The 16,650-nt window shown below is 40.4% G+C and overlaps 1 protein-coding gene across 1 annotated transcript in view; it reads left to right on the forward strand.

Annotated features, from left to right (window-relative positions):
* The first annotated feature begins 911 nt into the window (after positions 1-911).
* Positions 912-16,650, forward strand: part of RNF180 (ring finger protein 180) — a 99,889-nt gene continuing 84,150 nt past the window's right edge. The window contains exons 1-3 of the mRNA XM_072133702.1: positions 912-1,052; positions 1,574-1,647; positions 4,259-4,310. Of these exons, the coding sequence (XP_071989803.1) occupies positions 912-1,052; positions 1,574-1,647; positions 4,259-4,310 (267 nt within the window). The remainder of the gene's footprint in view (positions 1,053-1,573; positions 1,648-4,258; positions 4,311-16,650) is intronic.

The raw sequence follows: 16,650 nt of genomic DNA on the forward strand, positions 1-16,650 counted from the left end.
TCTCTCGACAAGATAGAGGAAAAGTGTATATTCTTCTAACCCTTCTGTAACAGATATGGAGTTGATCATAGTTTACTCAGAAGAAGAGCTGCCTGGATCAGTTCTACTCCATCATGAACAGGAGGTCCTGCACATGTCTCTGTAATAGAAGTTGTTGGAGAGAGCCTCTGATAGAGCAGGTAGATAGAAGTAAAATAGAAAAAAAAAGCTAACCAAAAATAAAGCTGTGCAAAAATAGTAGAGAGGCAAGTGCCAAAATGTGAGTATTTATTCAACTTCCTGCTACTGCTATCTGCTCTGAGACCTATCAATGCACTATTAGTAGCCTGGTTCTTTAATACAGACTTAAAATCTGAACTGGAGTCCCAAGATATGTGTATTACGCCATCTGAATATCTAATAGACAACTTTTTCATATGACAAACTAAGATACAGCAGCTCATATCTATGCATTGTACGTAGATGCTGCTATAATATTGTTTAGATTGAAGTTGTACATAGAAAAAAGTTATTATATTATAAAAAGGAGATCAAAGAGGGCATCAGCAAGGGCCCAGTAGACTTCTTTTGTTTATAAGTGGTAATTTCCTTGGAATCTCGAAACAGCGAGACACCCCTAGATAATGGGCCCAATTGGGCCAAAAAAAACTAAGAGGAAGATAAACAAAGGATGCAGACCAATGGTTATATCAACAGACTTCTAGTCAATTTGACTCTCACCTTGTTTAATATAATAAAAGCATAAAACATTTCAATCAATACGATGTCTTGGTCCCAGTGAATGAAAGAAAACAGTATATTGAAACCAAATGGAAACGGAGGTGAATAAACTGGCGCTCGCAAGAGACATTTTTAGTTGATGTTCATCTAAATTCTGAACATTTATCGTACTGGGGCTTTCGTCAGGCGTGATGAAGACTCCCATCGAGAGCTCCAGTATAGAGCATAAACGTGTTGCCACTGTTTTAATAATAAATTATCAGTCCTTAGATGAACATCAACTGAGAACTTCTTTTGCGAGTGACGATGTTTTCATCTCCACTTCCATTTGGGTTCTATATACTTTGGTTTATGGGTCTTGGGGTAGCTATGACCACCCTTATAGCTATGCTTAAGAAGAACACTCTTTCCTGGTACATATTTGCCTGACCTAACACTGTGACTTATTTATGGAGCCACATCAATATGCCCTCCAGTAACACTAAATTTGAACAACATGAGACAACCCATTACTGAAACAATGGAGTCCATATGTCAGCACCATCAAGATTATTGGAGACTGGAGGATGCTTCCCTTCTGCCCACTTTCAATCTGCGTTTTCAGGACCTTCTAAGGTCCTAAAATGGCTCTGGTGTACATGTTTATTGTGAGCAGGAACAGATGTATGAGGATTTCATGGGTGAAGGTCCTTCCCAGTCTAAAATTTGGTGAGTGGTTTCGGTGGCCATAGGTCCCCTAAGAAGGCTTGGACCGGGGCTCCCACACAAACCGCCTATATTATAATCCACAACTGCTGAACAGTAATTGTTATATCCTTTTTGAGCTAATTTGGACATTGTTTCTCCTTTTCAGGTTAGATTCCCCATTGGATTCCCAGTGCAGAAAAATGAAAAATCCTTAATAGTTGATGAAAGTAATGATCCAATGTGACTTTAATGTTAGGTGCCATACATTATGAAATACCATATCAATGGCCATTCAGTCGTCTGCAGATTTTCCAAGGCACACACAAGGTAAGAAATGTGTAGGGGATTATTATAGCTCTGCAACCCATCTGCTCCTCAATCAGCTTAAAAGAAATTCCAATCTACTGGCAAAGGAGCGGAAATGTGAAATCTTTCTCTGTATTAAATAAGAACTCTTCATGTGCCTATGAGGTGCTCCTGCTTATATTCTTCAATTTAGCATTTATATCAACCACAGAAAATTATATGAAAATTATATAAAATAATGAAAGCATCTAATATTCTATTGCACTTATTATGGTATATATTTACATACTGCAAAACAAACAGGATATATTAATTAAAGCTCTTGAACTTGTAGCATATGGGTCCTAATGCAAAATCTGTAACAAACACCATCACCTACTATGTGCCACTAATGCTGCTAGTGACATCTTATTACTGTAATGGAATAATAGTCTATGCATCCGCACAAGGACAAGAGGATACACATTGTTATGGCATTTCTTTCTAAATGTAAAAAAATTAACTAGAGTCCAAACTTTGAAGCTAAAGCAGCTTCACAATCTCCATTCTAGCCCATAGCAGAGCTGTTTCTAAGTGTTGTGGTCAGGGATCTGTGTGGCCATTTAACTTCTATTACAAACTTAAAGGAAACCTACCACTTGTAGTGGCAGGTTTCTGATGGAAATACCGGGCACCAGCTCAGGGTGAGCTGGTGCCGGAGCTTATTTTTGTCAGTGTTTTAAACCGCGGTATCGCGGTTTAAAACACTTTTTAAACTTTATAGCCGGCGCAGGCAGGTACACGCTCGGCGCTTACCATGCGCGTGGCTCTCCTTCACTTCCTATGTAGCCGCGCGCTTGGTAAGCGCCGAGCACGTACCTCCCTGCGCCGGCTATAAAGTTTAAAAAGTGTTTTAAACCGCAATACCGCGGTTTAAAACACTAACAAAAATAAGCTCCGGCACCAGCTCACCCTGAGCTGGTGCCCGGTATTTCCATCAGAAACCTGCCACTACAAGTGGTAGGTTTCCTTTAACCTTCCTTATAACAAAAGGCAAGAAAATTGAAATTGTTCAACTTGGAAAAAATCCTACCTAGGGGTGACCTGGATAATAAATTATTTAGTCCAGTATATAGGACAAGTGGATATTTACAGTATATTGTATGTATATGTGTAGACAATGCAGATAGAAACATTGAATCAAGAGCAAAGACGGATATTTAGGCAACAAGTGGGAAGATCACATCAAATATGTAGGTAAAATATTCAGCAAAGGATTATTCTTCAGTGGGAGCATTGCAAGTTTTGAGGGTGAAAAACCCCACATGGAAAGGCAGTCCTCCCCTGCTGACGTCTGGTGTCTGTATGTCAGGTATAGGGTAGTTCACCATTGAACAGTTGACAAATAAATGTTTGATTAACTTAATCTACGTGTTTGATGATATTGTCCCACTTGGACAAGCTATGGGAGTTAGACACGTATCAGTCAAATGTTTTTTCTTTTAACCTTTGTAACTTTGTAACATGCATCTATGGGATTTGCTTTGTCCACTAAAAGATACACTTCTCACAACGCAGTCATGCAAGTTACCAGCGCTCCTGAAATCAGTGGGGGAAATGTATCATTATATCCTTGCGACTGTTCTATGTCTGTCTTTGTAGCTCCACTGCCATCAGATTTATTAAAGTGGCTTTGTCCCTTGATAAATCTGTTGGCCGTGTCTAATGCTATGGGGGTTGTTTGTGACAGCTGCATAAAAAGTTTCAAAAAAACATCAAAAGTGTCAGCACATAGACCGTAGTGGGAACTGTAGTCAATATGCACCAAAACTTGCGGAAAGTCGCAACTCACGTGTTCCTTCTTATTGTGAAATTTTGGCAATTTATACAAGTTTAATGAGTTTGGTGAAGCAGGGTCTATGTCAAAGTGACTTTGAATAGTCCTATGTTCCTTTGGCATGATGGAAAGTCTCAAAACGGCAGTGCAGCACAACTGCGCCAAAACAACTCCAAACATAGACAAAAAACCCCAAAGATACATCACCCGCAGTATTGCTATGGCTCTTCTGGCCTTCAATATACCTGTAATGTGTAGCCTTCCCGGCTTTGTGGCCCCTTCCTGGCATCAGTGATTGGAGCTTACACCTAGTTGACCCATGATTCTTTACAGAGTTTAGCAGGGACACTTCGGTATATTCAATGGCCGACTTTTGGGCCAGTAAAATCCAATACCTTCCTAGAAGTACAGCCACTTTTGGGCGGGTTACAGAGGCTGGATCTCTGTCAGTTAGATATTAATGGCAGAGATAAAAGCACAGACTTCTGTTGTTAGACAACCCCTTTAAACCCCAGATGTGATTTATCAGGAGTGTCATAGATTATTTTATTGAAACACTAGAGCTGTACACTGTACACATTGTAACAAATCACCCAAAGCCGAGAAACATCAGTCATTTTTATTGAAGTTCTGATTCCGGCTTATCTCATAGATCTAACAGTCCTAAACATTCCAGTAGCAATTTATACTTTTCCCATCAGATTTCTATTATCTTTTTTTTTCTGTTAGGTGGATATTTGATACATTGTTGATGGGTTCAGTGTTGGCTCTTTACCTGCAGGTATAGATAACGTATTATAGTTTACAATCTCTTAGCACAGCCTTCATTCTTCCGTATATTACATTGTGTGAGAGTGGTCAGTCTCCGGCAGTGAAATACAGTTTCAGTCCATTTCATCTGACATTGTGCTTTATGATGGTTTTACGTCTCATCTCTACGTCTTCCATATCTGTGTTCCTTCATATTCAGCGCTTATTAATCACTTTGGATCACACAATATCCTTATTCCTTTCGTTACAGATTAACTTTTTCTTTAGGGTTTGTCTGGAAGCATAACTAAATTTGTAGAAATTGTAGAAATCAATAATGCAGATGATATTAGTAAACTTTTTATATACTTTATTTTCATTTTTTGTGTTTCCATCTTTCACTGCCAGTCTTTGACAATCCATCACGTTTAGATTTTTCAGTGTACAGAGCTGTGTGATAAATTGTCCTTCCTATTTACTGTACAGGCAGTCCCCGGGTTACATACAAGATAGGGTCTGTAGGTTTGTTCTTAAGTTGAGTTTGTATGTAAGTCGGAACTATATATTTTATCATTGTAATCCCAGCCAGAACTTTTTTGGTCTCTGTGACAATTGGATTTTAAAAATGTTGGGTTGTCATAAGAATCAGGATTAACACTACAGCTTCATTACAGACACCTGTGATAACTGTTATAGCTGTTTATTGTAGCCTAGGACTAAAGTACAAGAAATTACCAATATCCAGAGGTCCGTTTGTAACTAGGGGTCGTATGTAAGTCGAGTGTTCTTAAGTAGGGGACCGCCTGCATTTCATATTCCATGCCGTCTACTGGGAAGCAGGAAAAAAATTCCAAATGTGATGAATGTGTATAAAAAATGCATTTGTGCTATTTTCCTGTGGACGCTGGCCCAGATTTACTATTAGTAAGGCAAATTGCACTCATATGCAGCAGGCAACAAATTCATGAAAATCGGGGTTCTTCATGACCAGAGTTTCTGGTCCACTCAGTTCAAGGGGTGTGCGCCACATTTCTATCGGACTTGCCCCTTTCTGTGCACAGGATTGTGCAAAGAGCAGCCGGGACACAATACTAGTGCACACACTTCATAAATACAAGTGCAACCAGTTTGCATATTTATTTATGTGCAGCCTACGGCAGAATTCTGGCGCAAACTACTTGGTAAATCTAAGCCACTGTTTTTATGGCTTTCACTGTCTGCTCCAAATGACACCTCTCTTGTACAGGCGGTCCCCTACTTAAGAGCACCTGACTTACAGACGATCCCTAATTACAAACAGACCTCCGGATGTTGGTAATTTACTGTACTTTATCCTTAGGATACAATAATCAGCTGTAACAGTTATCACAGGTGTCTGTAATGAAGATTTATTGTTAATCCAAGTTCCGATGAGAACCCAACACTTTTAAAATCCAATTGTCACAGACACCAAAATAAATTTGGCTGCGGGTTACAATTATAAAATATACAGTACTGACTTACATAAAAATTCAACTTAAGAACAAACCTACAGAACCTATCTTGTTTGTAACCCAGGGACTGTCTATGGCATTATTTTTTATAGGAAAAGCTGACATTATCATTACTACCATTTTGGGGGCTAAATGACTTTTTGATCACTATTTATTCTCACTTATTCTTAACTTATAAGCATAAGTTTTATGTGTTGTCTAATAATAAAAAAGTGGCAATTTGATCATTATTTTCAGTGACAGGGTTCACCACTGGGAATAGCTGTTTTTAGATTTTTATAGATTGTGACTTTTGGAAGACGGTGATACCTGATACTTGGTAATTTTATTTGTTTATTTCTTGGATTCTAGGGAGAGGGGTTGTTTGAATTTTTCCATTTTCTTAATTTTTTAAGCATTTTAAGTTTTTACATTTATTTATTTACTACTTTTTTATGTTCCCTATGGTGTTAGGGGGTCTGACCTCCCATGCAATATATTGAAATACAACTATGTTGCAGTATATTGGGAATATACATCTCATATTACAGACTGAGCTTCAAAGGTTTAGTTATTTTTTAAGCAGAGTAGTTCACATTTCCTTGTGTGCAGTGTGTGCTTATTTGTAGGTAAGACTCTACTCCATAGGGGACATTTATCATATGCTGGTGCTAAATGCAACCCCCTGCCAGATATATCAAGAGACTGCACCAGTGGGACAGCTCCACGCCAGGTACAACGCAAAGCTGCGGAGCAGGAACGCTGTGCACTGATCCAATCCTTCGAAAGTCACACCCCCTTCATGTCCCCACATCGGTTGCCCGTGGAATTAGCATAAGGGGAAAAATAGGCTGAATTCCTTGTCATGCGCCAGGATTGGCATCTATTTCAGGGCTTGTACACCAGATTCCAGGTGTATAAGCCTTGATAAATCTGGCTCTAAGAAAGGCAAGGAGGAGAGGGTTAGCTCATCTCTGTCTTCAAAAGACACAGAATCTCAAACGAAGAATGAATTTCCCTGTTGAATAATCATCATGCCATTTAAGGTCAATCACATACATTAGATAACTAGTGTCTGCCTCTACTTCATGGTAATAAGGCAGCAGGAACACCATGCAACCAAATGTCATGTCTCTAGTAACATACCCCTAGAATTCTTACTTGTATTTATCGTTTTTAATTATTTTTTTTTTTAATTTCCCCACTATTTCATGTTGGTCATTAAAAAAAACACAGCAGAATACAGAACCGCCGATTAGATAGTTTTAGAGTTACTCATTTCATTCACCATAGCTCCCCATTCATTTACACATAGAGTGTGCTCATATGGGAGGAATCGCTGGAGGCATCCGGCATGTTTGTGTAATAAAATGGCATTTACATATCTCCCAGAATGTGATCTTTAATATAGAAAATACTCATCAGAATTGTAAATGATGCAAAAATTGCAAGCAAAATGAGAACGTCCCTGAGCGCTGAAGCGAAAGCATTAACATGTCTTTTTACGTAAGCAAATGCAAGCAAAGGAAATATGTACAGATATAATAAAGGGACAAAGTGGCGATGGCCAAATATATTGTACCAAATAGTAGGTAATAGCTGATCACTCATTTTTAACAAAATCAAACTCATACCACAATGGTATAATACCATAGTGTGGTGGCAGCTGTACCATGGGGCTGTAGCGGTTACACCATGGTGCGGTAGACGCTATACCATGGTTTGGTAGCGACTGTACCTTGGTGAGGTAGTGGTTGTATCATGGTGCAGTAGCGGATGTACCTTGGTGTGGTAGTGGTTGTACCATGGTGCAGTAGCGGATGTACCTTGGTGAGGTAGTGGTTGTACCATGGTGCAGTAGCGGATGTACCTTGGTGTGGTAGATCACTTAGAAAAAAAATTACATAGATATGCTATGGAGCGGGGAGGGGTGTGACAAAGTTAGGCCTCCGCTCCCCAGCTCTGAGAGGACTGCATATCATAGAAAGAGACTGCAAAGAAGAAAACTGCTCAAACAATAATAGTACAAGTCATATAATCATATAATATACTCATGTACAAACACTGGCATACTAATTTGCGCAAAGTTTGTTGAAAGGTTAGATTTGATTTAAGTCCAACAATTCTATTCCTACTCTATGAAAACATTATGCCTGGTTTTTATAATAAGCCGATTATCAGTAAGTTTTTGTAGTAGGAAGAAGCCAACAAGACACAAAGAGAGCATACACATCCAGTACAGACTCCATGCAGACGCTGCCCTGGGGTTAGAATCAAATCCAGGACTCCAGCGCTGCCCTGTATGAAATGATTATTACTCTGCTTTATATAGCTGTAAATAGACAATTATTATAGTGTGTGTGTTTTATACTGTTTATATACAAATTGTTATAAACGATGTAAGCAGAACATATTCTGTAGTTATACATTTTTCATTAAACCAACAGTTCTTTGTTTTCATTGGTGGCGCTATTCAAGAGGGATGTTATGCGTCTTATGAATATAAATAAATGCTCGGGAATTCATTTTTATAAAGTCGAGTGTCAAAAGGACGACACAAAATCTTAATAAAACAGATGGTAAAAAGCTACACTGGGGAATAGTAGTTAGAAATTCAAGGAGACCTATCACCCCAAGTTTATTGCAGAGAATATATTAAGCGTTACACACCGAGCAAATATCATCAAGAACATCTCGTCCGGGCGCTTTGTTGTTTACTGATATTGTCATTACATTTCTACTTTTGTGTGTTCATCGGGTATTATAAAAAAATGTGCACAGGCTTATAGGAGGGGGCTATACAATACAAAGGAGAATAGCAAATGATTAAAGATACTTTGTGTAGAATTCTGCCTGAGAATACTCCGCACAGCCACTGATGGTTATCATAAACCCTGGGAGCAGATTCTATAAAAGTCTTATGTTACATAGTAGAAAAGTCTTTGGGTATCCTGCAGGTCCTTCTAATCCCAGTACATTTATTCCAGCATTGACTCTTTTTACTGTACAAACAAAAATGAGATTATATACCGATGCAAATTACAGGTAATTTAATTGCCCCTTTTATATTATGTATTTGATAAAATAAGCAGATAGAAGCACTGACGTGCCATGCTGGTATATTACATAGTAAAAGTCTATGATTATTTGGACTATAAGATGCACTTTTTTAGCAAGAAAAAGTTGTTTTGAAAAGTGCCTTCAGCTTATTGTCTAGAGACAGGGCCGGATTAAGGGTGGTGGGGGCCCCTGGGCGCAAACTGGTGGGGGCCCTTCCAACAATGTTTTTGGAAGTATATAGCCTTCCAGCCACCTGTAGTATATAGCCTGCCAGCCCCCTGTAGTATATAGCCTGCCAGCCCCCTGTAGTACGTAGCCTGACAGCTCCCTGTAGTATACAGCCACCAGACCCCTGTAGAAAATGGACACAAAATAATAAAATTCATACTTACCTCACCTTCCCTTCCAGTGATCCCAGGATCTTCCAGATCCCAGGATCTTCCTCGCTCTTCAGGCAGCCACCGGCCCCTGAAGACACAGCAGCATGTAGTGATCGGACGCCGACAGCGCAACGTCCCATCACAACCTGCTGCCACCAAAACAGTGCATCAGCGAATTTCCCTAGCAATGGCAGCTGTGTCTCACTGACACAGCTGACATCCTAGACCCCTAGGATGAGTCGCTGACTGTCGGAAACTGGTGGGGACCTCTTAAAAAGTGAAAGTGGTGGGGGCCCCGGGGCTAGAGCCCCAGGAGCCCCTCCTTTAATCCGGCCCTGTCTAGAGATCAGGTGAAGCGCTGATAAAGCGCTTCACATGGTCCCCAAGAAAGAAGAGCCTCTGCACTGCTCTGTCCCTCTCCTATGTGGCCCAACATGAGTAAAGGAGGACAAGGACCTAGAGGGATGTTAGAAGCATGTGACTGATCATATGATTCATCACTGTATGGTCCATGAACCCTTCCATGCTGAGGGTCAGGGTGGAGCGAGAGGTTGGGAGGAACGGTTTTCTATACTGAGGCTGGGACTAGGTACGTATAAGAGATGTGTGTGTGGATGAATGTAGTAGCGCTGTATGTAAATAGCAGCACAATGGGTGTGTGATAGGATGGATGTAGCTGCATTGTGTGTGAGAGCATGAATGTAGCAGCACTATGTGTGTGTGAGAGGATGTATATAGGAGTGCTGTGTGTGTGGATGGATGTAGTAGCGCTGTGTTTGTTATAGTATGTAAATAGCAGCACAATGGGTGTGTGATAGGATGGATGTAGCTGCATTGTGTGTGAGAGCATGGATGTAGCAGCACTGTGTGTAAGAGGATGCATGTGTTTGTGTGAGGATGTATATAGCAGTGCTGTGTGTGTGAGGATGTATATAGCAGTGCTGTGTGTGTGAGGATGTATATAGCAGTGCTGTGTGTGAGAGGATGGATGTAGCAGTGCCATATATGTATGAGAGTACGCATGTAGGAGCGTTGTGTGTCTGTGAGAAGATGGATGTAGCAGTGCTGTGTGTGAGAGAGGATGGATGTAGCAGTGCTGCGTGTGTGTGAGAGGATGGATGAAGCAGTGCTGTGTGTATGAGAGGATGTGTATAGCAGTGCTGTGTGTGTGAGAGGATGGATGGAGCAGCGCTGTGTGGGTGAGAGGTTGGATGGAGCAGCGCTGTGTGTGTGAGAGGATGGATGTAGCAGTGCTGTGTGTGAGAGAGAGGATGCATGTAGCAGTGCTATGTGTGTGTAAGAGGATCGATGTAGCAGCGCTATGTGTGTGAGAGGATGGATGTAGGAGCGTTGTGTGTGTGAGAGGATGGATGTAGGAGCGTTGTGTGTGTGAGAGGATGGATGTAGTAGCGCTATGTGTGTATGAGAGGATGGATGTAGGAGCGTTGTGTGTGTGAGAAGATGGATGTAGTAGCGCTATGTGTGTATGAGAGGATGGATGTAGGAGCGTTGTGTGTGTGAGAAGATGCATGTGGTAGCGCTATGTGTGTATGAGAGGATGGATGTAGCAGCGCTATGTGTGTATGAGAGGATGGATGTAGCAATGCTGTGTGTATGAGAGGATGGATCTAGCAGCGCTATGTGTGTATGAGAGGATGGATGTTGGAGCGTTGTGTGTGTGAGAGGATAGATGTAGCAGTGCTGTGTATGTGAAAGAGGATGGTTGTAGCAGCACTGTGTGTGTGTGAGGATGGAGGACTTGAGTCTGTGTAACCAGATCCGGGGTATGTCCAAAAAATACTGTAGATCATGGTCCATGGATTGGATTACAACTGATCAGATACATGTTTTTTTAACATACGGTACATTAAGATAAATTAAGAATATATTATACATAAAATGATTCTAGCATATAAGCTGACATTCTAGCAGAAGTCTAGCAGAAGTTTTGAGCATTCAAAGCAGCAGACAGTAAGGTAATGGCCCTGGAGATCTGTGTAACCATATACATGCCATAACCTTTGTGTAGTAGCAGCAGGACTGTGAAAATGCATTTATATTCCAGGATTGTAGCTGGTCTTAAAGCTCTGGAGGTGTGTTCTCACACTGCTGCCCCGTATGGATGTCACATTGGTTTTTTTTGTGTTTTTTTTTTTGCAGACCCTTAGACTTCTATTGCTTTCCGTGATCCACATCCATGAAAAAAGTAAAACATGATTTTTATTTTTTCCACGGATAACGTATCAGTGTGAATACAAGCCTATGTGAAAACACCCATAGAAATCAATGGCTTTGTGAGGCATCCTGGGAAATCACTGAACGTGAAAAACCACGCCAATGTGAAAGCGCCCTTATTCCGTGGATTTGTTACCAATACTTGTGTAGAAAACCCATTAAAATGATGTTTCTTTCAGTATGGTGAACATTCGGACTAAGGTTCATCAAGATTTTGCCTACTGGGATCATTTTTAAGTGATGGTTGAACATTCTGAGGAATATATATATCAAAATGTATATAAATTTACATTCTTCACAAAAAAGTGCAAGACATGTTATCTACGTTGCATATGCACCCCCTATGTAGCCCAAGTTGTCATTCTTCTATGTGCTAGCAAAGCTTGACAGTTAGGGGTTAAGCAGTTTCCAGTAAGTGGGCCATGCTTGAGGGTAATGCAAGTTCCATTTCTTCAGCCTGATTAACATATCCTTTAAAGTAGAAGCATCAGGAGGAGATTAGCAAGAAAAAGCAAACTCTTTAAAAGCTTGATTACATCTCCAATGTTCAGTAATCTCTTTAGGAGTGTGCAAATGTAAGATTGTCCAGCTCTACAATTCTCATTTTCTACCATGGAAATTGCAGGAGAGAAGGACATATGGGGGAACTCTTGAGTTCATAAACTGGCCTTTCAGGAGACAGCAATTGTACAGCAAAATTGCCAATTATTCGATCCACTATGGGGAAAATAGTGTTTGTTCGGGACAAATAGAGAATAAATAATAGAGGACAAAAGAAAGAAAATTTGCATTAGGTTTAAGTGTGAATATTACATTTATACTTCTAAAAACTATAATTCTGTAACTTTTCTTCACTATCCTTTTTTTGGGTCTGGTCGTACCTTAAAGCTTAAAGGAAATCTACCATTTGCTTTCAGGCATTATGAACCAAACATACCTTGAGAATGGTGTAGCTAGTCTGATGCACAAACATATCTTGTTTAATCCCTGGACCGAGTGGTTTTGCTGAAAAAAAACAATTAGAAAATGATGATAATGAGGCTCTGTCACTCCTGTGGCTGCCCCGGTGCTCTCCTCTTACTCTAATTATTGTCTTGTCCTGCCCAGCATATTCTGAGAATACGTCATCACTGAGTTGGCCCTGCAGGTCGATCGCCGCACCATCCCCCAGCTGCTGTGTACGAGTCATCCAGCTCAGGTTGATTAGTCCTGTCTGGATAGTTCAGGCAGCTCTCTAATGTAGAGCATCCAGCCTGCACCCAGTGTTTCCAAGGTCCTATAGGTTCTATAATTGTTTTTTTTTACCTCTGTGTGTCTCTAAAGCATTCCCAATGTATGTTTGATTCACAATGCATAAAAACAAAAGGAAGATTTCCTTTAATGGAGTCTTAATAATAATTTAGGTGCCAGGCTGCGGAGGGATTTTTAAAAAATAAACGTGTACTCACCTGCCCCGCCACTTCAGGTATCCCACACTGCGGTCCGTTGGAGCCAGCCCCCTGTATGTTCAAAGGGGGAGAAAGCTTCTGTCAAATTCCAGTGGCCTGGCACGCCCACCCATCAGTCGGATAGGCAAAACCAGTGAGGGTAGGTACAATGCCTTTAAGCCATCTGATGTTATTGCTGACAAATCTTTTGTTAGTGTTTAGTTTTATGCAGTTTGGTAAAATCAGTCTAATGGATATTGACTGAAATATTAGGTTTTAATAGCACTTTAAACAAGATGTTAAGCAATGGATATAATACAGTTCTACTTTCACACACTTGTAAGCTTCAGAATCGATAGAGAACCCCTAATTAAATAGTTAATTATCCGGTAGCGCTGGCGGTGTAGCGGCGGGCATGTATATACATTGTGCTTGATACGATTGTTCCATTACATGGAGCAGTGAGTTCTTATGTTGTAATATTAACAGGGTGGATGGGGGATAAGAGCCGGGCAATGCTTCCATCATCTCACATGGCTCCAATGTGCAGCCGCTGTCTGCAAGTGCCTATTCATAATTACTGTCATAGGCAATCAGGCCTTGTTACTATGAGTGCGTCTTGCAGGCTCTCCCCCAGCCATATGTAGATCTTCTGAACTGCAAAGTATGCCAATACATGCAGCCTCGCGTCCTAATCTCGCTTTGACCGACTATGTGCAAAACTTTAGTGTCCTATTTTTTTAACTTGTTGTCATGGTTACTTCTAGCCGGCAAAGATTGATGGAGGAGTAAGGAAAGGGGGATGCATGAATCTAGTGCCAGAAAGCGCCTGGATTAAAATGTAGGGATTGTTTAATATTTCTCTTCAATGTTGTTGAAATCTTATTGTTTCATCATGTACACGACCACATGAGAGGCTGGTGTGGAATGGATGGACAATGGACGCTGTACACGGCTTGTAGGGGAGAAAACAGAGCGACGTAAGGTCAATATGTAGACCATTAGCATAGGGTCCAGATTAGGACATCCTTACCCGGCTGTCAGGTGCCGGTCACACGTGGCTTTTATGTAAGTTTCTAACTCTGCAAACCTAGTCTGATACCTGGTCAGGCGTCAGAGTCAGATATCAAAGTTGTGTATTAGAATCAGTTGTCGGATATTAGTTGTCAAATATGTCCAGTCTGCTCAGCTCCTCCTGCTCTATAACATGTTGCCCACAGAACGCAGGCCGACGGCTGCGCAATCTTGGCTCCGAAGTCGGAGCTACTGCGCATGCGCAGAACTTCAGCTTCGCTGATGAGTGCACGCAGCTCCTCGTAGCTCCACGCTGAAGATATCAGGGTAGGAGTATCAAAGAGGCTACCGGGGGGTGGAGCAGCCTTGCCATGTAGCCTCTTAAGAAAATTGGCATATTACCCCAATAAAAGATTATAAAAGATAGAATGGAGTAAAGCATTAGCCCTAAAAGGGCTATCCTTGCAAATGTTATATGCACCCATATTAATAGGTAGATCCGTGATGGTAGGTTTCCTTTAATGTCCACCTAGGTCAGTGGTGGCGAACCCATGGCACTGGTGCCAGAGATAGCTCACGGGCTGTCTCCCAGGCACAGAGTTTGCCAGACATGGCGTCTTCCTGCAGTCTCAGGCAGTCCAAGTAGTGCCCTGCTATTTTAAAGTGACCCATCCTGTGCTGATTGGTCCTGTCCAAAGAGTGAAAAGGTGTGGACAGGGTCGGATTGGAGCTCCAAAATTCTAGTAGCAATAAATTTGTTACTGCCTAAATTGCCATGTTGGCACTTTGGGAAAAGCTAGAGGTTTTTGGGTCTCATTTTGGGGTTCGCCACCCCTGCCCTAGGTCTTATTTTCAGGGGATGTCTTATTTTTCCACTAACAAGAATTCACATACACAAAAAAATCAACATGTACTAATATACTGTAGTCATTTCATCACATACATCAGCATAAACATCTGAATTCCATGAAGAAAGTCTTGAGACTATATACCTATACATTTAGTATCCCTGTGATTGTACCGAACCAGAGAATAAGTGAAATGTGTCATTTGGAGCGCACAGTGAAAGATGAAAAAATAATACATAAATGCATTTTCTTGTCAATTTTAGTGCATTTGGAATTTTTTTCCCACTAACCAGTACATGACATGGAATATAAAGTCACTAGGAAGTACAATATAAGCCCTTATTCAGCTCTCTACATGAAAAAAAAAAATTTCAGATTGGGACCAAATAAAAGAAACGTAAAATGTAAAAAGTCCATTGGCAGCAAGGAATTAAAATGCCCTCTATACCCTTTGTTAAATGGTACAAAATGGAGTTGTTCTTTTTGGGGAATAGGTTCGGGTACCTCAGGTGCTTTGCAAAAATGTCATGGCACCTGAAGGAGGAAATCAAAGCCCAATAGCTTCTTCCCTTCTGCTCCCCATCATGTGCCGAGACAGATGGTTACATCCACATATGAAGGGTCCTCACACTTGGAAGAAGCTGCACAATATAATGTTAGATGCAGTTTCTTATTTTATTAAGCTTAAAGGGATATTCCGGGAATATAAACGTCTGATACAAAAACCCATAATGCTATAAATAAATGAATGTAACAAAACTCAATGTAATAAGTCACAAAACGGAGCTTAAATCGTTTGATTTTATGATTCACAAAATGTTATGGGCTTTCTAAAGTAGGCGGGGTTATCACCAAGATGGCCGCCACTGGAAACTACAAGTCCCATGATCCTTTAGTTTTCAGTAACACATCCACCCTCTTATGCTCTGCTACCAGTGATGATGTAACCGACTGTCCTGCTCTGTTACCATAATAATGATGTGTAACTGCCATCACTGCACATTATCTTACAGAGATGACGTCTCACCATAACACCCACTATGGCCAAACATAGTGGTGATCACATGACCTTCCCAGGCTGGTGCAGGACATGTGATGTGGACATGTGACTAGCGACCATCTCCTGCCCTGTGTCTGTTCCGCATGGAGGAAATCGACAGACTAATTAAAGGGCCAGTAGCATTTTAATTCTCCATTATTTATATTCTCCAAAATTTTAAATTACAACTAATTAAATATAAGCTTATATTTGAATGACCCATTTGTATGTGAATTATGGTTATTCCTGGAATACGCCTTTAAGTGGTCAAGTTTTAGGGCTTAATGAGCTTATTAATAACGAAATTAGAAAAATCCAAATAAAACCTTCATTTTGTTTTCATTTCTCTACAATACTTAAATGGTTTAATTAGAATGGGGTGATTTGTGGGGGGGTTTAATAATACGACTTTTCTGGAAAATTTTAAAAAATGCTGTTCAATTTGTGATCTTTCTAGCATCACAATAAAACAATAGGACCCTTATAAATGACGCCAACAAAAAGCTGACAAATAATAAATCTTAATTTTTAACTGATTTGGGTAGCAAGAATAAAAGTTTGAAAAACTGGACATTTTGAATTTTGAAAATACATTTTTGGCAAATTTACCTGTTTTTCATGAATAATTCAAAATATATCACTCAAAATTCCCCACTAACTTGAAGTAGAACATTTTACGAAAAAAACAATCTCAAAACCACCTGGGTAAGTTCTAAAGATATTGCCAGATAAAGTGACACATGGCAGTTTTGAAAAATTGGGCTTGGTCACTAACAGCACAAATGAGCTTGCTCACTAAGGGGTTAAAGACAATCATGTCAACAACTTCTCTAACACCCTTATAACTCTCCAAACTCTGAATCTCATGTTGAATTTCTTGAGATTCCATTCTATTA

The sequence above is a fragment of the Engystomops pustulosus genome, chromosome 1 (assembly GCF_040894005.1).
Source record: "Engystomops pustulosus chromosome 1, aEngPut4.maternal, whole genome shotgun sequence".
Taxonomy (NCBI): Eukaryota; Metazoa; Chordata; class Amphibia; order Anura; family Leptodactylidae; genus Engystomops; species Engystomops pustulosus.